A 25,365-nucleotide genomic window follows, 5' to 3' on the forward strand; every position below is an offset into this window, starting at 1 on the left:
AAATGTACATATTCCTTTTCTATAATTCAGCAATGCTGAGATTTACTTCTTCCAGCAGAGCAGCTCGCTGGCTCCAGCCTAAAGGCAGCACTCAGGGTCTCTGGCTGGGGCAGATCTGAGAAGTGTGACACTTCCAGCCCCACTTCCACAGACACCTCTTTGCAGGTGACCCACATTTCACAGAGCCATGTTTTATAGAAGGGGATCCTTTGAGAAGGTCCCTCTGGGACTGACTCTGCCCAGCACTGCCCCTGCCAAGATGCAGCTTCAGGCCCCCAGAGCTGGGCTGGGTTAATCAGGGAGAAATGCAGTGTCCTGCATGCCACTGCTATCACACTGCTGATGAGTTTAATAGGCTTCCTCTCTTTCAGCACCACGGCAATATTTAGTGCTGATGGCTGCCTGCTTTGGCAATCAGACTGTGGGAGCTGTGCTAGAGCCTGGCTTGCTTTCAGTCACTCTGGGCAAGGAGCAAAACAGGCTCCCAGCAAGCAGAATAGGTCCCACAGAAAAATGCTGCCAGATGTACAAGAAGTGCACCAGTACAGGTGTCATGCACCAGTCTGTACTGGCCATGCTGGGAAGCTTTACCAACATCAGGCTCTGGGAGCTGCAGCTGTCCTTTGCCAGGCTTGCATCTTTTGTCTTGCCACTGCCAAAGGCCCAATGGCTTCCAGGCCTGATTAAGTAAGTGAGAATGAAACTCACTGAGCAGCTGTGGCAAGGAAAGAAAGCAGGCAGCATTGGCTGCTTTATCTGATTTTCCATGTTGTTTTCTGCCCATGGAACCAATCCATAGGAGCACCCCAGCGCTGAAAGAGGAAGGGCTGACAGTAAAACTAATAGGAAGGGGCTCTCCATGGCATGCTCTTCCAGACACAAAATCAATTTTCTAGTAGAAATCAGCATGGGAGTTGGAGTTGCTCTAATTGCCATTAACTTGCAGTTAATTTCTGTGCCCTTTGGAGGAGAGGCCAAAGTAGTGGGACAGTGAGGAAACAGGTAGGCTTGGCACTGCTTCAGACACAGCCGTGCTACCAAGGCAGGGAAGGGCTGGTGACACCAGCTTTGGGAGTAGATTCAAGAATGCTCCTGGATTCAAGAATGAGTTCTTTTCACTAAAGCTTCCAAAAACATCTGAGGATCCTGTCTTCTCTAAGACCAGAAAACAGTCCTTTGAAAAGGGAGGATGTGAGAGCAAACTGCAAAGTGCCTGGGAAGAGGTTTCAGTGGATTGCAGGCTTTGCCTCTCTTCTAGGGGAAGATACAATCTGTCTCCAAATTACCTTCTAAAGTTTGCAGCCTGGCTGTCTGCTCTTACCCTTTTGTGCCTAGCAATTACAACTGCAAAAGTAATAATTCCTTTAAATGTCAAAATAACATATGCTTTGTGAATTTGATGATGGAAGAATAAATGGAGACAGATGAATGCTACCCACTGACTTTTGATAAAATTAATATAATTGTTGGGGGTTGGGGAAACAAATAGCATTAGTCTTGTACTTCTTCATATAATATTTAAGAAGAAGTAATAAATATGTCATCCAAGGTACCAGTGCACTATTTCATGTACTGCAGGTGGTTCTGTAACAATGCTGTCAGTTCAACTAATTAGAACATAGACAAGGGAAGTGTGCGACCTGCAACGCTCCATTGTTCCTGAAGACAAAACCATAATGAAATATAATGTCTTCCTCCCATTGGAGAGTAATGAAGAACAAAACTAATTTGTCGGACCAAAAATTAATTAGACACATCAGATTCGATTGTACCTATTACTGTGAAAGTTTGCAGCTGTTCCTCATATCATTATGCCAATGATGGAATGTAAGAGGGACCAGGCCAACTGATGAGGAGAAATAATAGCTATAGCATTAACCAGCATTGCCCTTATTCCAATTTTACTTCTGGTTTTCCAAGTGAATGTTTTTTAGCATATCATTAGTGCTCAGAAAAGTTTTATTCTTGATTCTCTTTGAGTCTTCTGTAAAATTTTTCAACATCCTGCTTCAAGTATGGGCACAAGATTCCTGTAATAGTGAGACAATTTCCAACTAAAGGAATCTTATACTTCCTACTGCTACCTATTCTACTTTTTTTGCTTTCTGGATTGTCACAGGTCTGTTATCTAAAATTACTCTGGGAGGTCAGTAGTTGATTATCCACCATGAAAACCAGTTATTTTCAGAAAAAAAAGGCCTGAAACATTTTTAGAAGTATGAATCCTGTATTTAAAAATAACACCTCTTTTTATACAGTGTACTCTGTATTTCATGACTATTAAAAGTTTTTACTGCTTAGAAATACAGCTTAACTCTCCTGCAACACTGACCTGTTCTCTCCATAATTCAGCATTTCTGGAGCTCTTCATTCTGCTTCCAAGTTGTTAAATGGTATAGATAAGCACCAGACCATATAGAACTCTGTTATAATAACTCAATAATGCTGTCCCATTCATTATGATGTTTTGAGGTTTATTCATTAGCTCATTCTAAATTCATGTAACTATTTTTTTTTAATTTACTTTAAAAATAATTTTTATATTTTATGATTTTGATTCCCATTCAAACATTGAACGGTGCTAACTCAGGTTTTTCCAAAATGGAATCACCTAACATTGTTACATTTATCAAGTAAATTTATAGTCTGAGAAATAACTGCTAGCAATTCATAATAATAGCAAAATTGGGCCTAAAGAGAAGCGAGATACAGACCATATATGTAATAAACACACCCAATTTCAGGCTCCCAAAAGACAAACAGAACTGACAACAGAATATAGCCCAAACAGAAACTACCCTTTGTTACTTTTCATGCAAATGATTCTCAAATGTGCAAAGATGTCACCAAACAAACTTGTTGAAGCAGACATTCGGGGATCATTTAAGGAACAAATAAATATCACTAAGAATTCTGGGAATCATCCAGCAAAGACCTTTGGTGCAAGTATAACTCACAACACATTAAGTGACACAAGGCTACCCATGTACTTGAAATGCAATACACTTACTGTGCTTTGCTGGAATAAGTGCAGTGTATTTCCTGCCTAGTTAGATGGACCCCTTGGTAAAATAATTTTTGAAAAAAGGTCCTGGGTTTCTTGCATTTTCAAATATCAATGTTTTGTTTTCTCTTCTGAATATCTATTTTTCCCTTTGGTGTTTCTGTGGCTGCCTTTTCTAAACCAAGTGCTACCTTCACTTCCACTCTTATTTCTGTCTCCAGTGAGACTTCAAAGGTGAAGTATCCTAGGTTCTGTTTTGATGAGTGGAGAATCTGAATACCAGTAAACATTTCAGCAAATGAGATGGCCTTTTCCAAGGGTCTACACATAATAGACTAGTCCATGTTTGGGACAGTGTATTGACAACATTTTCTAGAAAGAAAATATTTAGTAACAACAGAAGTCCCCCAAATAAACAAACAAACAAATGTCCATTAAGTAATAACTAAGTTAGATCATACAGATAAAAGCAACAAAATTTCTGTATCGTGCACTAAAAAGAGGTTCTGCTTTGCACAGGTCATTTCAGGTTTGCTAAACATAATTACTTCTAGCCTTCCATATTGTTCCCATCTTTATATTTTATACTCAGGAAAAATTTCAGAAGAAACAAAGCCTGTATTTCCCTCAGGTCAGGAAATTAGCTCTGCGTGGAGACTACTACCAAGAAACAACTATTAAAAAGGCTGGAATGATAATGATACCTTTGCTTTCTAATTGGTCTAAAGACAACTTTTGCTTTGACAGAGGAGGCTTGTCTTGGGATACCTGAGAAACACTGACTTTAGACATTCAGAAAACAATGGTAAATAGTGGAATGAGTAAGGCAATATTCCAGCCATCTTAACAGAAGGAAAAGGGAGGTTGGGCTCCCCGCATCTGCCAACCTCCAGAAGTGGTAAATTCATTTAAAAAAACCCCAAAACATTAAATCAGTTTCAATTTCTCATATATCTTGGGAACATACTTCCCTTCCCTGTCTGCAGGAAGAGAAGAAAAGATCATCAGGCAGTGGAATGTAAAAGCAACTAACCAGCCCTAGCCAAACCTCGTCTTTTCCTCCACAGATTTTTACGCTTCCAGAAGTTATATATGAAAGTATTTCTGAGAGAAAAAAAAGAAAACCAAAAAATCCACAAAAAAAGCCCAGGCAAAACAAAACAACAGAACAGACAATAACTTACCTATTATTATGGGTTGTGGGTCACTTTTTACTCCCACACCTGCACTGGTGCTTGCAGCGACTTCCACGCGGTACTGGATACCTGGATATAGGCCACCTATTACTACAGACCGAATGGCTGCATCTACTGTTTTGTTGATATGAAATCGAGTCTCATTACCTAGGCACCAGATCTGGGACAAAAGTTGATGTGTTAAAAGAGATGAAATTCTTCACACTCACACAATCGCAAATAGGTACGACATATCAAGGTATTTCATGGCAATCGCTTATTTGGGACTTCTTGACAATCTTACTGTCCAGGAATTGCTGAAATTGGGATGATTTAGCTCAGCAAGGTATCCCAGATTAGCACAGGACCAAGGCAGCTGCAAAGACTGCTTGAAAATACCTCTATGGACTCTGGCTCTCCATGGAGTGCAAATTCTGTGCTTACACTTCTTACAAGCACAGACCAGATCATCCGAGTAACAAAGATGTGTTATACATTAATCAAAATCTTGTTTATCAAACCTTTTGTGTAAAAAAACCCACATTTTTTTCCTTCTAAATTTCCTGCTGAATAGCAAAAGGATATGAGCATAGGGTGAAACACTTCTTAAAGCATTAAAAAATAAACAATTTTCAAAATTTTTTTCAACTTCCTTTCATTGCACAAGAGGGATACTTGAAATTTCTGAAATGGAATAAGCAGACTCATATTTACTGCTGCTTTTGTGATTAGTTACATTATTCAGGAATCAAGACATCAGTTTCTCCCTCAAATATTATGTAATTAAACAGAAAATCCACCCTATAATCACAACTGGCATTTTGTGATGAGAACAGTCTATGAGTTCAGTGTTAGGTCTCCCTCTTGCAGTTTTTATAGGATTCTCCCAAGAGATTTTGAAACTAACTTTTAGGCATGTTTCTTCAGTTTAATGCTATCTGCAAATACTGCTTCTGTATTACTAAAGAAAGCATCTACAATCACACAAGAAAATCAATGCATAAATATATCACAGGTACACTTACATAAAAATAACAGCAGAAGAAAACACTATTGGTGGAACCACTATCAGTGACAAACTAATGCATCTAAGCAACAGCAATAATATCTTTACACTTACTTTGACCCTGCTCAGTGTTTTACCACACCTTATCTTTTTTTCCTGTGAAATGCTGAGAAAGATTTGAAGAGAAAAAAAAAATTATCTTGTTTTCCTAAACCTAAGGTGAGATCCTATTTGCCAGCCAGAATGCATTAAGGTGAGTAACTGTTGCATTCATTCCTTCACTCCTTGTCTGTCCTGGTCTTAGGTTACAATAGCTATGAGCTGCCCCTAATTAAAAGCATTTAATTAATAAATGAATTAACTGCCATTCTGGTGCTTGAAGCAGAATCAACATATCTACTTTCAATTTGTTAGAAAATGCACTGTGGAACTTCAGCAATTATTTAATACTCAAGCAAATATTAGGCTCCCTGCACCATTCACTGTAGCCAGTTCACTACTCAGGCAGCCAGCTAATCTAACTCAGGAGGGCTGTAATAGGCAGTGACTCCAGCTGGTTTTATACACAGCCCAGAGGCCTGAGCACTCACCTGGAACATGGCTTTTATTAGACATCAGCCCACTTTGTTCCATATCTACATGTTTTGTAGATTAGGAGCGTGCTTTACTCATTTGCCTATAAGCCCTGGATGGTTTATATTGACTTACACTGGAGTCAGGATCAAGATTAATTAAGGCAAAGGATAATTATTAATTGATATGAAAATCAGATCAATAAAATCCTGGGATTAATAAATCTTGATATTGACTAAAAGCAAAACAAAAGAAGTGCTATGCTACACATAAACATTGTGAGCATTTACTGCATCCCTCTGACCAAGTGAAAAGCTGGAAGAGGTTGAACCTTTATCTGATTTAGAAGCCAAGCACTTTCTCCCTTCTTCATGCTGTGCTCCCTCAAGATACAGCAGGGGAAAAAAATCTGTTTAAGTGAAACAAGCTGCAGTCACCACTTCCACCCTTTGTGGGACTGTCAAGAAAGCTGCCGTGATCCATTTCAATTAAACATTTCACATTTGGTGCATATAGGCCAGCCACAGCAAGGTTAATTTACCAAACTGTGCTCCATGCTGCGACAAGGCTGAACCTTGCCCAAATGTTTTCTCCACCTGAATAACAGAGTGCATTTTTTTTAATGTCGTGAAAATATCCTTGTGCAAAAGTGATCTTAGTATGAAATTACAGACTACAAGAACATTTAATGTATAAGGAGTGGATATTTTGAGCCATTATAGCAACAAAAAGGAAGAAAATAGAACCAATGCAAGAAACTCTCATGAAGCAAACTTTGGATATATGAGCTGTGTTCAACCTGTTTTTCAGAGCAAACAACTTGGCACTCTAAGTTATGAATATTGACAGAGATAGTACTTAGAAAAAGTCTTTAATTCTTCCAGAACCACAGTCCTTGACTTTGACCTTGAAGTGTTAGGATTAGCATTTTTGCAGAGGAAATAAGAAGTAACTTTACTGCTAGCTTTGCTGACAGATTGAAGGTACTCCAACACAGGGACTTCACTGCCTGGCTTTGGAGTGCAGAAGCCCCTTACAAAAAATATCCCCTCTTCTTCTTGTTCCACAGCAGGGAAAAGCTAGAAGGATAATAACTGTAAACTGGCTAGAAATTATAGCTCTCTTTCATATCAATCTCATGGTGTTTTTGCTTTTTAAAATAACAGTAGTAATAAAATTAGTAATAATAATAAAGAAATCCATAAGCAGTCAGTCCTCTTTCTCCATATAATTACATGGGCAGCTGTAAAAGCTGTCAGATTCTAAATCCCATAAACAGTGTTTTGTTCTGTAATTCAAGCAGGCTGTTTCCCTAAACACACAGCCCTCCCATCAGCCATGGTGTGTACCTTGTACTCCTGGATGACTCCGTTTTGGTGATCTGGAGGGGGAGGATCCCAAGAGATGCTGATGCTTGTGCTGTTGTGATTTCCAACTGTCAGGACAGTGACAGACTGAGGAGGAGCACTTGGAGCTGCACCAAGGAGAGGGAGCAAACAGAAGCAAAGCATTAATCCATTTGCTAGGACATGTATTTTGTTGAAGCAGTGCAAGATCAAGCAGGCAGTATAGAAAACTCACACTCCTAGGGATGCACTTTTGTCAGGCACTGACAATGCTGAAAAATGCCCTTCTGAAGAGAAGCACAGGGATGAATGACAATGTGGAATTTGTGGCAATGGAGAATCAATACAAATCACTCCACATTTATTCATATTTGGCATTTTTTTTAAGTTTGCATTGGAATTGCTCTCACATTTGCTTTTGTTTTCCATAATATGCATGAATAACTATGGATGTATCAACTAAGTCACATTTGAGGCTGCTTCACCTGGCCTGAAAGATGCTTGGTTCTTCTATTTTTACATGGTCTAATAATGATGTGAGCAGCCAACATTTAATTATCCTTTTTTGTTTGCTCTCCAGGAAGACGATGCCAGGTTTAAACATAGAACTGCATGTCCGAACTGGAAAAGGCTTAAAATGTTCATGGCTTTACATCAAAAACCAGTGAATAGAGCAGGTGCTAAGTTAGGTCACATATATACTTCTGTCCTTTTCTGCCCCCAGGCAAATTGCTTTCTCTTCAGAGTCATGTTCAGTTCAACCATTCACAGCTGTTTGGCTGGTCACTGCACATCGAGGCCAATTTTACAAGACAACTGCTTTGCTTGCCAGCCCTGCTTGTTGTCTAGAAACGCCAAAAAAAATTAAAAACATAGTTATTAGTGACCACAGCTATGCTGACAAAGCCCCTCTTGCAGCTACACCAGCAGCAGGGTGCTTCTGTTGGCTCAGGGAAGTGGTGCAGGAGCTCTGCTATGGAAAGCTCTCCTCTGTGAGCATCTACCATATCCATCCTGGGCTCTCCTAGCGTGGCTGTGGCTGCCAGGACAGAGGACTGTCAATATGGCTCTGCTCAGCCACCTAAAACTTCTTGCAGCCCCCCTCATCCTTCCCTTGCTCCCAGGCAAGTGTTGAAACTCCACCACAGTGGCAAGCGAGGCCACCGAGGTTGGCTGTATTATATTAAGGTATAGTCCCTGGGGGGAAGAGCTGATGGATAGCAGCTGCTTGGAACTGGTCCTAGAATTTATTTATTCCATCTCTCCCAGTCCACCTACCCATTCTTCAATGAAACTAATAGAAAGAGGCCAGAAAAGTGAGAACTAATAAAGTTCTAATAAAGTGATACCTCTCCAGGACAATTTTCCAGTTCACAGGAGGCTGTTGCTCAGACACCTTCTGTTCTAGGGAGGTATCTTTGTCTTTAATAAATACTTGTGGAATTTGTCTTCCACATATTTTTCACTGCTTTTAATCTGATCTTAAAATATTTAATATGAAATATGAAAGCTGATTTTAAAAACTTATGGTAGACATCATACCAGAACCTAAAATATTTATTACTCTCCTGTCCCAACTTCAACCCTAGATAACAATGTGGTTTGGGGTATCTCATATCATGTGTCAAGGCTCCCTGACTCCAGCCCCCTGGCCAGAGTGACTTCTTCACTGCTAAACTTTATGGCAAAAGAACTCTAGTCTTATCTTTAACAGATATCCATGGCCATCCTTGGACCATGCTTCCCAGAAAAGCCAAGAGCCCCTGGCATCCTTTGTATTAAAGTCTGGCATGTTTAACACAAAGAAGCACAGCTACAGATATCAGAAGTGTTCAAGCCTCCTGAGCCAATTCAGATATTTCTATTGTTCTCCACAGCTTCTTTGAGGCTGGCTGTGTTCCCACGTTGGAAGCTCCTCAGCACTTGACCTGGCACAGGCTCATGGAGCCGAGCTCAAACCTTTACCCTGATAACCCTGAAAAATTGGAGTGCTCTGCTGCAGGAATCACACAACTTCAAACTAGGGTATCAGAGGTGAGGACAAGGAGCCACACAGGATTACAGCAGAAATAAAAATATTTTAGATGAAAAATGAAACACATATTACAGTCCTGGGAGGCTTCACATTTCGACAACTACATTTTCAGATGCTGGTTCAGCTGCAAAGCTAATAATGCTTGGTAGAGTCCTTGTGACCTTGCCTGGTGCAGAGAAACAGGGAACTGGAGGGGAGAAATGGAGCTGAATTGTGGACAATTTGACTCTCAGCCAGCTCGAGTGAAGCATGGAAAGGTTGCCTTGGGCTACTTCCTTGCAATCGTGCAAAGCATAGAATTGGTGAAATAAATAGTTGCATTGTGTATTTTATGGCAAGTGAAATAATTTGCCACACAGTGAAAAATTAGCATTTTAAAAGTCTTCAAGTTATTCAATAACAATAAAACCGTGAATAAACGTATGGGTGTGATATTAATTAGAATATTTTACGTGAAAATAATAATCATAAAAATGGCAAAGCTTAACGCTTCATAACTCTTTCTGGTTTTAAGTACAATGGAACAACTCGCTCACACATATTTACTTTCCCTACTAAAACAAAAAGGGCATTCAGAAATACATCTTATATATGCATACCTGGGGGGAAAAGGGAGTGTGAATGCAAAAGAAATGTAAAATGAATAGCATACTCTAAAATTTAAAAAAAACCCCATACTGTATTCATTTGTCTTTACATTTAAACTGCATGAACATTCTAGTTAATATTCTACCAGGGTGTGTTGGTGTTTTTGAGGTTTTTTGAGGACATAGGATAAATTTAAAGTAAAATTAAAATTGCAGCTAATGAATGCAGCTGTGGAAATATCATTTTAAGAGTTGCATTAAAGTGAGCATCATCTGACAGAGAGCAGCTGATAAAAGCTAAGGGGACTTCCATTCCTGTCATATTTTTGTGGTGACAAACAAGATGCAGGGCAAGTACTACTCCATAATGTTATTCCAAAGGACATTTAACAGTGGGTGCAACTGAGAAAAAAAAAATTATCTGTCTCTAGAGAAACTATGAAAGAAATAGTGAAAATTATAAAATAAAATCTTTGATTTAGTTCCCACTGTATGTGTGTAAACATGTTAGAATGTAGCAGTTCAGCTTCCTCTCTCTGATAAAATCACTCTGTAAGCTGGCACCGTGATATAAATTAAGCCACTTGTCTGACACTGCTGCAGTTATTAAACAGATCACATTGAAAAATAACATTTTTAAAACCGTTTTCTCATTTCCCTTGCTGCTGGCTTGTGGAGAACACCTTGCCTGCTTCTTGACAGGTCAATTATTCCAGTGCTCAGCTCCTTCTTACAGATATGAAAGAACCCAAATCGCTGCTCATCTTTTCCAGACGCAGCCAAACAGAATTCCATTTGTTACCTTCACAAGGCCAAAGAGGCAGGAGATGGATGGATACTGAACTGTTACAAATGTCTGATCTAGAGGAAAAGTCTAACTGCAGCAAAATTGATTTTTAGAGGTAGGCCTCAGAAGTTACATTGCACATAAAATCCAATCCAGCAGAAAGTTGCCACTAGCTTTCCGTTGTACTTTGCCTTTACTAGGGATACTTTGCTTTGATGTTGCAAAGAAAACTTCCAACACTCATATCACTTTACAAATTATTTTCTAAAAATAGAATAGCTAACATTTTTTAAAAGTCAAGTCTAAGAATAGCTCATTTTTGAAATGGAATGACAGGCAACAGAGCACCTTTAAACAGACTGCCATCTTTCTTCAGTGGAAGGGGCGTAAACCACTGTCATTAAACCTTTAGTTGATACTATTTTTGAATATAAGAACACCAATATAATTGCAAAGATAATATGAGGAATTAAGGGAAATATCTGTAGAACTACATCTACTGAATGTCTTAATTTTCTCATGGAAGTACCTAATTTTATCACCCAAGAAAGAGGAAGAATTTTGTTACAGGAGCTGACATTTTTGTGGTGATAATATTACAGATCCTGTGCTGACGTTTTTTCAGAGGAGATTCTTGTAAACAGACTCCTTGAAGGTTATATTAATCTACAAAGCAGATCCTAGGCTGTGAGTTATACATATCTGCAGGCAGGAATTTTTTTTTTAAATCTTCACTATGTGGAAAGCTATTCCACATGAACAAAGTGTCCTTTAAGGTAGGAAATTACCTGACAGGCTCTGCTGGGAGCTAAGGTTTATGAAAGAGAATGTCATTCCTCAAGTATTTTATAGAAAAAGACAGGAGGTATAAGACCTTCTCTCTTTTTCAGTAGTTCTTAATTTACCTTTAGCAAGAAACAGTTAGATGATCTAAATAAACACTAAAAATCAACTGAAATTAGACAAGAGGAAAATCTGTAGAAATATTTTTAAATATTTAAAAAAATTTCATTTTAATTAAAAAAAAAATCTTTGTTCAGAGGGCTGCAAACATATTCTTCACCAACTGATATAGGTTTTGTAGTTTGATCAAAGAACTGGGGACCATAAATTTCCAAATTCCAAATCAGACTTGAAAACTGCCTTCCTGCACACTCTTCTACATGTTGCAGGACACTGAATTTCCTCATCCACAAAGTGCAAAGTGCATCCAAGTTATCTTCAGTTTTACTTACATGTTGGGTAATATTCATAACAAATCAAAGAGAAAAGTGAGTAATAAGCAAGTCTGTTCCAGAATTAAAGAGTACTTGGCAATCAGCACTAAATTAAACCTCAGGAGACCACTGTAAATGATTAAGATGCACTTTCAATAGGAAGGAAAGAGTGCACTCAAAACCCATTGAAACCATATGAACATCTTAAAACTTCACCAGTATTTCTTTCTCATGTTTAAAAAAAAATCAAAAAAATCAGTGACACAGGGAGAAGATGAACCCTCACTGTCAGGACCATCCTACTTTTCCAGGAGAGATTCATCAGGCAAAGACTGCATTACATGGGTAGAAAGGTGGGTTTCTAACAGCAAATGATTAAACTTACTTACATCTCACCCCAGTGTCTTTACTTTTCAAAAAAAAAAAATCCCAGCAGCCCTGGAGTGCACATGCTTTAGCACAACTATACACAAGGCTAAATGCTATAGATATAAAAGCTTGAGCATTTCAGAAGTATAAACTGTTCACTCTGTCTGAATCCTGACTGTTTCAGAGAGGCTTCAAAGGTGCTCAGGGGAATCCTCTGCAGTACTGAACAGGGCAATTTCATGAACACTGTGCTAACAGAAACTGTGAAGTGCTGTGCCCTTGAGACTGGAGTTTCTCCAGACTAGTTAAATACATGTCCTTCACTACTCCTCGTTTCCCAGCCAACTGTTCATCTACATTATTACCCATTCAGAAGGATGTGCTTAGTATCAAACACTCATCTGTGAGAGCTTGCATTTATTTTATTCTCAAAGTGCAGACCAAGGTCTTTCATTGCAACAGCAGTGGTTACAAAAGAAGGGCTGCAGTGAACACTTTTTGGAAGACCAAAAGCCACCTGCACCTTAGAAGGATGTATCAGCTAGAAGAATATAAGACCAGCACAGTGCTTTCTCAGGGGATATTTACAGCACAAAGTTGAATATTATATCAAATTTTAACATCACCTCAGTGTGTAACAAACAGAAATCATGGGGAGGAAACAGAGATGAACACATGCATGCACAGAAAAACCTCCAGTGCCAACTATGAAAGGTCATTGCTTTTTTTTGAATACATGAACACCAATATAATTGCAAAGATAATATGAGGAATTAAGAAGAATTAAGAAATATCTGTAGAATTGCACCTACTGAATGCCTTAATTTTCTTGTGGAAGTAGCTAATTTAATCACCCAAGGGGTGCCCCTTTTACCAACCTTCCTCAGTGGTACGAGCAGACTTGGATTCACTGTCCATGCCCTGGAACTCATTGAAGTAAGGGCGCACCTTGATCTCATAGGTGACCCCCTTTTTGAGGCTGACGAGGACGGCGCTGCGCTCGGTGGGCACCTTCACCTCCAGGTTCTGCCACGTGGCCGGGGCGGGCAGGCCCGAGGTCTGGCGGTACAGCACGCGGTAGCCCTGGATAAACTGGGACTGCCGGTCCACCTGGCAACCACAGCAAATAACACATCAATAAACACACCAAAGTAAACAAAGAAACAAATAAAAACCTGTCGCAGACATCTTTTATGGAAAATCCTGTCCTTAGGATTTTTCCTCCTGAGAAGCTGGGAGGCCTCAGGAACAAAATGGAAACATTGATTATCTGCTGCTGTGGAATGCAACAGGTGCATCTGGGATTGGCCCAGGTTGGATGTTTCTAATTAATGGCCAATCACAGTCAGCTGGCTCGGACAGAAAGCTGAGCCACAAACCTTTGTTATCATTCTTTCTTATTCTATTCTTAGCTAGCCTTCTGATGAAATCCTTTCTTCTATTCTTTTAGTATAGTTTTAATGTAATATATATCATAAAATACTAAATCAAGCCTTCTGAAACATGGAGTCAGATCCTCGTCTCTTTCCTCATCCAAGACCCCCTGCGAACACCGTCATAAAAAACCACAACAAACTGCGCAAAAAGAAAACAAAAAGTTGCCTAGAACAATTCTCCCCTCATCAAAAAGAGAAAATTCACAGTTACAATGCTGAATTTATTACTCTAACTACATTCTTCTCAGGATCTTATGGTGGTCGCTGCGACCCTGAGATTGTTAAAAGTCTCTTTGCCCAGCACGAGGGCTTGAAGAAGGAGTCAAGGCTCTTCAGTTCTTGGTCTCAAGGTTGTTTATTGAGTCCTATCTATAAAAAATTTTCTCCTGCCATGCCAAGGTCCATCCAGCAGGACAGTTCCAGGCACTCTGCCCCGGGGGAGGTGTTATGTCCTTATACTAAAACAATGTTTACAATTGCTTTCCAATACCTATCACCTATGTTAGACAGTGAGCTTCTACTCTAAACGAATCTGTAAGTGCCACCATCACAGCAGAAGATGGAGGCCAAGAAGAAGAAGGAGAAAGGCTGGACACACCCAGTTCCTCCATCTTGCCTCCTGAACCCCCATACCAAAAACCCCAAAATTCTACTTTTCCACCCCGTGATAAATTCACTATTATTCTACCTAAACTGTTGTGGCTTGCTGATCTTCATATAAGGTTGGTAATTTGCTCCATGGGTCATAATCAAAACCACAGGTGCTTTGGGCTCTGTGCCAGGGCTTCTGAGCCTCCTGGGAGGGGTCTTGGCCATCCTGGACAGCCAGAGGGGTGTTCTGGGTTCCCACAACATCTTGTAAGTCGCTGTTGATTAATTGTCTACAAAGAGTATTTGTCTCACATTACTGGTTACAGAATGTTTCTTTCTGCTTTGCTTTCTCCGGCTCTATACATCATGACAAATACCACCTTAAATCATAAAACAAGGCCCCCACCCCTGCAATAAATCATGAAAAGAAAACTCTGGCATAAGGCTTGCTGCATGTAAACTTACTAAGCACATCTTGGCTACTGATGTGCTGAAATAGGAGAAGAAAAGAAAAACAAATTCTTTCAGAAAAGGACAAGTCTTTGAAGATATCCTACATGCTTACAATTAGTCCATTACTTGGCTCACAGCTCATGAAATGCACAGCAAATTAAAATAAACATAAGACAGATGCAGAGAAAACAACTTCCAAAGACATGTGCTGTTTCTTGTGTTCACAGCCTGTGCAGCCCCTTTGCATCCAGGGGTTGTGATGCTCTCAGGCCATCAGATGGAGATGGAATGTTTGTTTTTGTTTATATTTTATTTGTTGCTAGGCAAGCAGAATTCAAGACTGGACCATGGAAGTTTAACAATTTTATCCTATAAATAGGATTTTTATTTGAAGAAAAGCTTTCTATGTGTTTTATCTTGGAGAGGTTGCATGCATCGATTTATCTTCCAAAAAAAAAAAAAAAGCCAAAAATCAAGGCATTATGATTCTTGTATAAATTTTCCTGAGAAAAAACCACCAAAAAATCAAAACCAATTTGATTGCTAAAAGTAAAGCAAACCTAACTGCTTCTGTAGCTGCCAAATAAGGAGCAAAGAAAGTGCAGCACAAATAACAAGACCATAGAGCAGGCTGTTTGGTAATTCTGTATTATAACTTAGACTCAACAAGTAGTGTATTTCTTATGTTCTTGTCAATTTGCTTGCTCAAAGATATTCCAGAATTAGAGAAACATTTGTTTGACTTCTCTTAAGAATAAATGAATTTAAGGCTGAAAACACAAACCATGCTCTATTATGCTCCTCCGATAATCTTGTTACAGTTTATTGAGGCATTCAGAGGGGACACAGATTCTTAGACATTAAAAAGCAAGGCAAGCAAGAAGAAAGCTTTATTTATGAAAGCAAGGCAGAAATGTCTTTCATCAAAACTGTCACTGTTAAAAACCTTGCAACATATGTTACAACAACATTAAGCTTGCATTTTATAAACTTCTCTGCATTCACTTTAAGTGAATTTATGCACTGAAAGAGGGATATAACTCACAATAATAGCTTGTTAATACCGAAAGAATCAAGCTGTGTTTTTAAGAAGAACATTAAGCAGCTGTTTCCAGATGAAGGGAGTCTGTAAATCAGAGTAAACTGTTTTTATCCATGTTTGACTTTGATTAACTAAATGTTTTATGGATATAAAGACTTTATGACCCTCACATTTACTACAAAATTCAGCAAAAATAATGCTTTTATCCACTTTGCAATAGAGATTTTTAACCTAAATTACAATATAAGACTATGCTGTTTAATAATCAAACACTGAGTTTGATTCTTGCTATACTTCTTAGTTAGAAGCTATACTGAAAGATGGCATAACTTTGTTGGAACTTTCCATTTTGGTCTTTGCTCTATTTTTAAGCTTTATTGACTGCTGCCTAGTGGAGAAAACTGAAAATTCAGAACTGACCTGACTGAACAGTAGCATGGTGTTGCTACAACACAGAGTGGAAGGAATTTTGTACAGCATGGCACAAACAGAAACACACCCCCCCAACTCCCTGAGAAGATAAAATCTAAAGAATACCAATTTTCAGTTCCTCATACTTTTGTGTCTACTCCCAGACAAATTGTCCCTACACATCTTTTCCTCCCAGACCTCTAAGATCTTAAATTGAAAGACTAAACAATAGAAGGAATATGAAAGCAGAATGCAGCAGTACCACAAGGCTGTCACATTTATGGGTGCTATAAACTAGCTTGATTTGAGGCTTGCTTGAATCTCACAGAGCTTTCAATTAGTAACTTGATTACAGCAGGGCAGAGTGATCTGCCCAAATAGCAGATTATTGACAGTGATTTCATCATTCAGAGTCTGGGAGGGTACTGACAAAAGAAAATATTAGACATTTTTATGTTTTCTATAAACATTCAGTCACATTCAGTATCAAGGAGAGGATACAAAGCTATCTCTCATACCCAAATAAAGCTAGTCTGTATGAACAGGGCCTTCTATAAGGTCAAAATGTTGGGAAGCTACTCAGAGGGCACTTTACTTACTGAGAAAGGTGGATTTTTAGATTTTGTTCAGAGTTTCAAAACTAATTAAAAAGTTACTCTTGGATAATTACATGGATTAACCAGAAATATTTGTGAGAGGTAGGACAGGTACATTTCACATATATATAGACACACGTGCATACATATGTGTATGTTTATCTCCAGTTACACAGTCATATATAATACAAAGTGACAGTGACTTCACAATTTTCTCCATTTCTGTGGTAATGATGTGTCATGCCACGAGCAGACTACTAAAAATATCCCTATATGATTAAAGACATTAATTCAGCTAAGACATTAATTCAAACTCCAAGTTTGGCACACACTCACACGCAGGCAGAGCTGCAGAAACATGCACTCTGGCTTGATGAAAGGATAAAGAATGTAAATGGTTGCAATTTCCTTACACAAATTACTCAGCATGACTTCAGCAATTGCAGGAATTCTCTGGGTTGAATGCTGGGAGCAGAGAATATTTCTAGTGGGTGATATCAGCTCAAAAGATCTGCAACTGTTGCTGATATAAAGACACATTTGCTCCCTCAAAGAACAAGGGAGAACATGTAGATGCTCTTGGATCAGCACTAAATCAAACCTAAAGAGACCACTGTAATCAGATGTAGATATAGATATAGATATAGATATAGATATAGATATAGATATAGATATAGATATAGATATAGATATAGATATAGATATAGATATAGATATAGATAGATATAGATATAGATATAGATATAGATATAGAGATATAGATATAGGGCAGATCCTGGGTGGGTGGTTCTCAGCACTGACCTAATGTGATCCACCAGCAGAATTTGTCCTGTGTGCTCCTTCTCACCCCCTTTAAGAGCCCATGGTGCAGGAGGCATCTACAAAACCATTTCTGCAGAGCAGGAAGCTCATTTTCCCTGCACATGCCACAGCTGAACACCAGACAGGTTCAATGGCTATTAGGTTGTTAAAACAAAGGCAAGAAACTCACAATGCAGCTTCTGCTGCAGATATAAACTCCTTTCAAGCAAACCTGCTAATCTGCACCCTAAATACATTTTGCAATATACTGTGTAGCATGCAAATTTTTATCCCAAAATATCCTAAGGAATCCTCTGCTCCCACTGCAATACCCACAGCAATTCTCCAGCTGGGCAGAGTAGTTTGCATGCTGTGCTGAGCTCCCTGGCACAGACTCAGAGGAATCTCTGGAAATTCAAACTGCACTAGCATTTAGTATCCTATAGGAACAAGGCAAATGAGGATGATAATCTGGACCTGACTTCTGAAGCTTCCAGTGAAGTACATTCATTTAAAATCTATAACAAATAAAAAAAACAGAGGTAAATTATCCTTCTGCCTGCAAGCCTCCAAAAAGGCAGTAAGGATTTCAAAGCAGCAATTCTTCTGCCATGTTGAAGGACTGATTTTTTTATTCCTGCTTGTGCCACAGGGCTTCTTTATAATGCTGGGAAACATTTCATATCTGGTCACTAATGAAACTTTCAGTTTAATGCCCACTGAGGCTAGAAGTGCTGACCCATAGCTGAGGTCAGCTAAAAAAGCTCTTGGAGTACAGAATACGCTCTTGCAATGCGAAATGTTTTAATAAAAGTAAAAATAAATCATGCTCAAGGTTTAAAATTAGCCATTTGATAACAGTGAGCATATCTGCCTCCATGTGTCTCATCAGCAATAACTATCTCTGCACCTCACCTCTCTATGTGTAAAGTTAGGATAATGACACATTTTTATCATTGTGATGTTAAATTCAGTATTATTTGTGAAGCACACAAATGTTACGGTTGAGAGCATGACAGATAAGCAAGCATGTGAGACAAAATAATAATTTTTATTCAATGCAAGGTTTCAATGCTATGAATTTAATAAGACCTGGCACCACACAGAGAATAAAGAAGATAAAAAGAAATGTTTAATAGCTCCATGAAGAAGAGATCCTCTATGTGACCAGATAATTACAGCTATATTTTAATATCTATACACAAGAGGAATAAATTTAAGTGGCAATGAAAATTTAACTTTTGACATTCCTCTTCTTATTTTTTAACATTGACATTGTAAGCCTGACGTTCTTTTCAAAATATGTGTGTATATGTATGTGCATATTTTAAAATTGCAACACAGCCACAGGGAACTATTCCCAAAAATTTAAACTCAAATTTGAACAAAAATAAAAAAAAAAAGAAAAAGCAAAACCAAAAGAGTCTCATGAAGGAGAGAATAAAGTGGTATTAATTTGCTGTGAGTCAGGACACCATGCCAGAAATTCAGTGACCAAGGACATTCCTTGGCATTCACCCTTTGAACTGCATAAAACCCACACAAAGAGTCTTATGACTCTCATGGCACTTCTGTCCTTTTGTATGATAGCTACACTATCTCTCCATTTTGTTAATAGTGTGGACTTTATTCTCTGGATAGAGTGAGGTTTTTTCCTAGAGACTATGGTTAATTAATTGTTTTTGTTCTGGTTGCTGGGTAGTTTCTAATTAGCTGCTTCAGAGATCTTTCTTTATGTCTTTCTTCCCCTGGGCAATTCCAAACTGCCTCTACAGAGGTCTCTGTGCTTGTCAGGTGGCACAGGGTCACTGCTTTGAGGGATCTTCCCAATAAGCTGGGATCCATAGCATTTCCAGCAATTTGTCTTTATGTTACCATTTCTTCACTCATTGTTCAGTAGGGACACCAGGAAAGTCTTTTAGAGGAATATATGTCACACACACAAATATACATACAGACACACACACACATATATATAATTAAAAATATAATGACATTGGTTACATGGTATAAAACTGAATTCTGTTTATATTGTAGCTTCCTTTTGCAGTACATGCTAAAGCAAGTGCCAGCCTATGAATCTGTATTTCTGATAGATGCCACACCAAAAAAAAAGGACTTGGAGCACCACATGGATGTGATCCAGGTTTACAATTACTCTCTGCTAACATCCAAATTTTCTACTACTGATCCATCTGCTTGGGCAAAAGGGTTTGCCACAAAGGTTAGTCAGCCTGTTCTGGACAAATTGAATATGAAATATGCAGCATTTTAAGAAAGCCAAGCTGTGTGCTGACATCACTGATGGCAAAATGCAGTGACACATACTCTAAATAATCTTCCACAGAAGAAAAAATTGTGGGTTTCTCTATTTATTCTAATCTGTACCCTGACCACTGAGATCTGTCAGAACAAGGATGGTGCATAGGCTCCCGTAATAATGGCTGTGTTGTGCAAAAACAACTGTAATCCTTATAATACACAATCTATCACCACACTTCTTATCTCCTCTTGCGTAATCCCCTGCACACATTAAGCTCTCAGCAATATGACATGCAGAAGAAAAACCCTGAGCATTGTGAATGCCCCCTTAGCAGAATTCATCCCGTAAAATACAACTGTTTTGATGTTGTGCAGGGCAGTTTTCCTCTCACTCTTCAACTCTTGGCTCTTCTTCCTCTGGGCAGATGCCCCAAGAGCAAAGCACTCTTTTCTGGTCTGCAGTGCCCTGAGAATGCTCTCCTGCCCCTACAGATCCTTTCCATCAAGCCTCAGGAAGGGAAACAGAGCAATTTGAAAGCCAAACACTATATTAGAAATTCTACCCAGTAGTTTGACCCCTCAAATAGAAATGTTGTTAAGCACTGCCCAAAAGTCTCTGGTCTTCTCTAATGAAAGGATATTCACTCATTGTGGGTAAGGTTTGTGCTGGCAAACCAGATGACAGACAGTGTGTCAGGCACTAGCACCACATGCTTCTGACTTCACTACAAGTGCTCTGTAGGAAAGATAATTTTGATTTTCAGGTCACTAAATAATAGGGTATTGTCAGAGGTCACTATGACTTGAAGCAGACAGTACTTTTTCACACAGCAATTTCTTGTTGATATTTTACTTTGATTATTTCCTAACATACAGCATAATGAATCCACAGATCAATTACCCTTGAAACATACTCATTTTTATAGTGTTTTTCTAGTCAGACAGTTAATTTGTTTCAAGCAGAAGACTGAAGACATTGAACCTGCCTGACTTGAAAGAGAAGATGACTATTTCATTGCCATATTTATAGACACACACATATATATGTACACACACTGCTGTATGTTAGATTGTCAGAGCACTCATGTTGGGGTCAAGACTGGGTCTTTTCAGGGTGTTGAAACACTGAAGGGATAAATAGGCAAAAAAAGCAGACTGAAAGCACTGTTGAGGTAAGAACAGAGAAACTTTACCGTCCAGGTGACTTGCACTGTGGTGGGTGTCAGCACAACAGGGTTGTGCAGCCGTACAATGACATCTCCCAGCTCCTTCTGGACTTGCCTGTGATCCACACCTTGTGCTGGGGGGCTGATATCTGCCAGGCACACATATGAAAGCATCACTTTAATGAGAAGAGCTATATATGGCATCAAAAAAATTTACTGAGTAGCCTAATGACCTGACTTGAAAATCCTCTGCTTTTAAAAAAATACAGCACTCAGGTTGAAACCCAGACAAATACCAAATAATGCAAACAAACCATCCACCTCTAGCCACTTAGGAAATCATGAAATATAAACATGATTAAAGGAGTGTTCTGACTAGATGGCAAAGTTTTCTCAGCTTGGGTAAATGGCGAGAGAGATGCAATGCTCACTAGCTCCAAAGTACTCAGATAATAATAATGCTGCACAGATGTCTGGAACCAAATTGGTTAGTATAATTGAAGAAAATGAACAGTGCTTTTTTTATTTTGCTAGCGCACACATGACATTAAGTCATTATATGTTTCCAAACTTTCACTGAGCTTCCTCTCCCCACATGCCATGCACACAAGAAATCCAACACTAAAAATAGCATTTTCCCCTGCAAAGCAAATTTTCCCTTAACAGACATAGCTAATGAAATCTAGTGCAAACATGAAAAAAAAAAAGATTTAATTTAGGAAGCCAAACTGATTCCCATCTAGTAAAAGGCCAGCAAAAACAATCTACCACAAAAATTTTCTCTTCAAGATGATGTGTCCTTCAAAGTGTGTGGGGGAATTGTTTCTTTTAGTCAAAATCTGATTATAGAGATATTCAAAAAAGGACTGATAAATTGTGGTCATGCCTGTGAATCTCTGGCATCTCTTTGGCATCTCTGAATTCTGCTTGGTCTTCCCTAGGGATTCAATAGTCAAATTTATAGTCACAGTTCCTCATTTTTTGGATCAACATCATGTCCTTGTGAAAAAGATAAATATGTAAGAGTTTTTACCCTTTCTGATGGACTTAGATATGGGAATAGACATCACATGATTTCTTTTTATCTTTTAAATGCTATTTAAAAGAAATAACACTTGTCTTAAAATGAAGCCTTTAAATATAACAACTGTAATCATGGATCTCCAGGTCTTGAAACTAAGTAGTTTTTGATGATCAATAATTCACATTCCTAATTCTGGGTTGTTATGGGTTCTGAGCCACCAATAAACAATATTGCCACAGGCTTCTATTGATATCCAAATTAAAATGGCTCCATGGATCTCCAAAGGGAATATAATCCAAATATGAGTGTCAGTGAAGGTGGTGGTCTATCAAATTATGTTTATTTGAAGCAGTCAAGAATCAGAGATATTATAAAATAAAACTGCAACTCATACTGGTCTAGAGGATGATCATTTATGCTTCTATCCACAAAAGCTACGATTGTTGCTACAATAAACCTACAGTTATCCATGGTTACACTTTAAGTTATGCTGTGGTATACAGCCAACAAGGTACCTGTGCATTCCCTCAGAGGAAAAGATATTTCCACAAAGTATTTTGTGTGAACAGCATTTCATCATTTTCATGGCTCATATGTCAGAAGTAACAGAATAACATGGACTAATAACAGTGAGAAGTATTTGCCAAGATGTTCATGTGGAATTAGTTTTCTGGTATGTACACTTGAAAACATGCGTGATGCTCCCAGTGTAAAGTCATTTTCACAAGCCTAGGAGGCTCCTGGTGGAAAAGCAGCTCATCTGTCTCTAAGGGTATGATTAAATATTGGAATAATAGAATCATGACTCAAACAAAACTGGTGAAAGAAGCTACATCATGATCACAATTAAATTGGTTAGATATTTTCTCTAAGACCTCTTTTATCAGTGTTCAGCAAATATACTATTATTTATTATTATTTTGATTTCAGGGACAGGAATACGTATCATTTTTGGGAGAGTTTTTTTAGTATATGGTTTCATCTGTTAATAATCCAACAAGAAATCAAGTCCTTCATTAGAGTAGTTACTGATTTCTTTGTCCTTGTTTCACATAAGTCATATAAGACAAACCTTTTAAAAGTACCTGATTATCTACTCGCAGTTCACTGGTGAAATTTACATTAAATCCTATTACTTGTATTTTCTGTGCTGAATATCAGATCATTAAATGTTCAGCTATGAAAGCTATCACAGACACCTGTTGCAAATTATTATTTTATAGCACTGCCATAGCTGCTTTGTTATTTCTCCATGGCCACTGTGAATAGGCTTTCCACTGTGTGGCAGCTTCTTCTGTGAGCCTGAATTGAATTCAGGCATAATTAGAAATCACATCAAAACATTATGTTAATTTTCAATTGATTTTATGATTTAATTCTATTAAACTGCAGGCTTGCAAAGAAGCTATAAATCCTGTACATGTCTCAGTGTGCTTGACTGCTAAACAGCTTCTGGAAATGGAAGCTGCAACACATGCTGTAGCTAATTAAAAGACATGTTTTTACTGAAATCAAATTGCTTGTCAGTATGTCAGATAAAAAGTCTATACTTGACACTCAAATGCCAAACAAAGTTGTTGGGTTTTTTTTTTTAGCTAGGTGATAAGTTATGCAGACTAAAAGGCTGTTGCAATAAAAAGCATGACTCACCCTATAATAATGGGAAAATAAGAAAGAAGGAAACTTGTGATACTCCACGGATAATCAGGCCATGAAATCCCTGCACAACTCACTCCTCCAGCTTTTGAGAAAGCAGCTCTGTTTTCCCTCTTCCAGCCATAATTACTATTTTGAGGGTATAACTATTCAGGACAGATTTATTCAGGATTAGGCTGGCATAAGGGAGGCTGGATGGTTATGTGATAAAGAAACACCACCCTACTCTTGTTTATCTCTTTCCATTTAGCAAAGGACCTAAACAACTTAGAACACACATGCTGGAGACTGATTCAGGATGTGCTCCCCATGGGCACCTTCAGAGACAAAAGTCTCTGAATAAAAATAAACAGAGACAGAAGATTTAATTTCAAATTGACTGTGACAGGAGCTATTACTTTGGATTCAAAAAATTATGATTCCAAAGAATTATGAATTTCTGTATTACAACATGTTTAACACAGAACTACACTCTTGAATTAAGTATTCAAGTAATGTCTTGTCAAAAGAAAAAAAAAACATCTATGCTGTGAAGGGAAATCTGTTTGTGGCAGTTATATTCAGTTAGAGCTTGATGCAAAGTGAACAGACTTCAGTAGGTGATTCAGTAGCAATGGAGGATCGCAGCCACCAATCCTATCACCACGCTACAAATGAGCAATTTCACTTCAGCCTTCTCTCTTGCAATGGATTAATACAAAGAATTCAGAAATATAGGTACATAAATAGAAGGCCCATACCTTTCTCAGAATAACTTCAATATATTCTTAGCATGCAGATGCCTTAATTTATGTGAATTCTCTGCCTAAATGTTGGCTCAGATTAATCAGCATGTGTTGTGCATTTCTTTTGATTAAACAGAATTCTAAACAGTGTCTTGCCTGTTATAAACACTTGTTATCATAGTATATCCCTACTAATGGAGAGGAAGAAAGGACATGGAGAGGAAAGATACACTCCATGTAGTAAGGAAAGGAGAGTATTCAGAGTGCTGTCCAGAAAAGCTTGGGTAACTCACATTGCTTTCAATAGTAACCAGGGGGAAATGGAGTCTAAGTGAACTGCAAACCAAAAGTTCTACACTGTACAGAGGATTAAGGATGTAACCTTTCTCTCCTAAGCCCCAGACTGATGCAGCAAACACTGAACCACTCTCATCTTTCCTGGTGAAGCTCAAATCACGATTCTGTCAGTGAGTGTGCTGAAACCAAATGGCCAGACTGACCTCTTGGTGAACCCTCAGTCCCTTCTCTCCAGTTTAGCCCAAGCACATGAAAGTTGGAAGTTCCCCTTACCTTGGGTTCTGACAGGGTCTGACATGGGGCTGGGGTCGCTCAGGCCCTGGGGGTTGATGGCCCTGACCATGAACAGGTAGATGGTGTTGGGGCGCAGGCCCCGCACGGTGTACAGCGTGCTCTTCACGTGGTTGGCCACCGTCTGCCAGCTGTTGCTCACAGACTGACTGCAACAACAACAGTGTGGGAGATTATAAACCAATACCAGAGAAAAATAAAGATGAGAAAGGAACTGTCTCATAACTCTGGATCAACTCGTGGTGCAGAAAAAAGTAGTAAAAGCAGGGTGTCACAGACATCTTTTATGAAAAATCCTTTCCTTAGGATTTTTCCTCCTGAGAAGCTGGGAGGCCTCAGGCACAAAATGGAAACAATGATTATCTGCTGCTGTGGAATGCAACAGGTGCATCTCTGATTGGCCCATGTTGGATGTTTCTAATTAATGGCCAACCACAGCCCAGCTGGCTTGGACAGAGATTTAGAGACAGAAGCCTTTGTTATCATTCTTTGCTATTCTATTCTTAGCTAGTCTT

At 38.6% G+C, this 25,365-nt stretch overlaps 1 protein-coding gene across 5 annotated transcripts in view; it reads right to left on the bottom strand.

The window, feature by feature from the left end:
* ROBO2 (roundabout guidance receptor 2) overlaps positions 1–25,365 on the bottom strand; it is an 866,123-nt gene that overhangs the window by 64,587 nt on the left and 776,171 nt on the right. For all 5 annotated transcript variants that reach the window (XM_058019193.1, XM_058019191.1, XM_058019192.1 and 2 more), the window contains 5 exons: positions 24,833–24,999; positions 20,885–21,006; positions 12,978–13,209; positions 7,108–7,232; positions 4,189–4,360 (listed from right to left, as the gene is read on the bottom strand). In XM_058019193.1, the coding sequence (XP_057875176.1) occupies positions 4,189–4,360; positions 7,108–7,232; positions 12,978–13,209; positions 20,885–21,006; positions 24,833–24,999 (818 nt within the window). The remainder of the gene's footprint in view (positions 1–4,188; positions 4,361–7,107; positions 7,233–12,977; positions 13,210–20,884; positions 21,007–24,832; positions 25,000–25,365) is intronic.

The sequence above is a fragment of the Melospiza georgiana genome, chromosome 2, assembly GCF_028018845.1.
Source record: "Melospiza georgiana isolate bMelGeo1 chromosome 2, bMelGeo1.pri, whole genome shotgun sequence".
Classification (NCBI taxonomy): domain Eukaryota; kingdom Metazoa; phylum Chordata; class Aves; order Passeriformes; family Passerellidae; genus Melospiza; species Melospiza georgiana.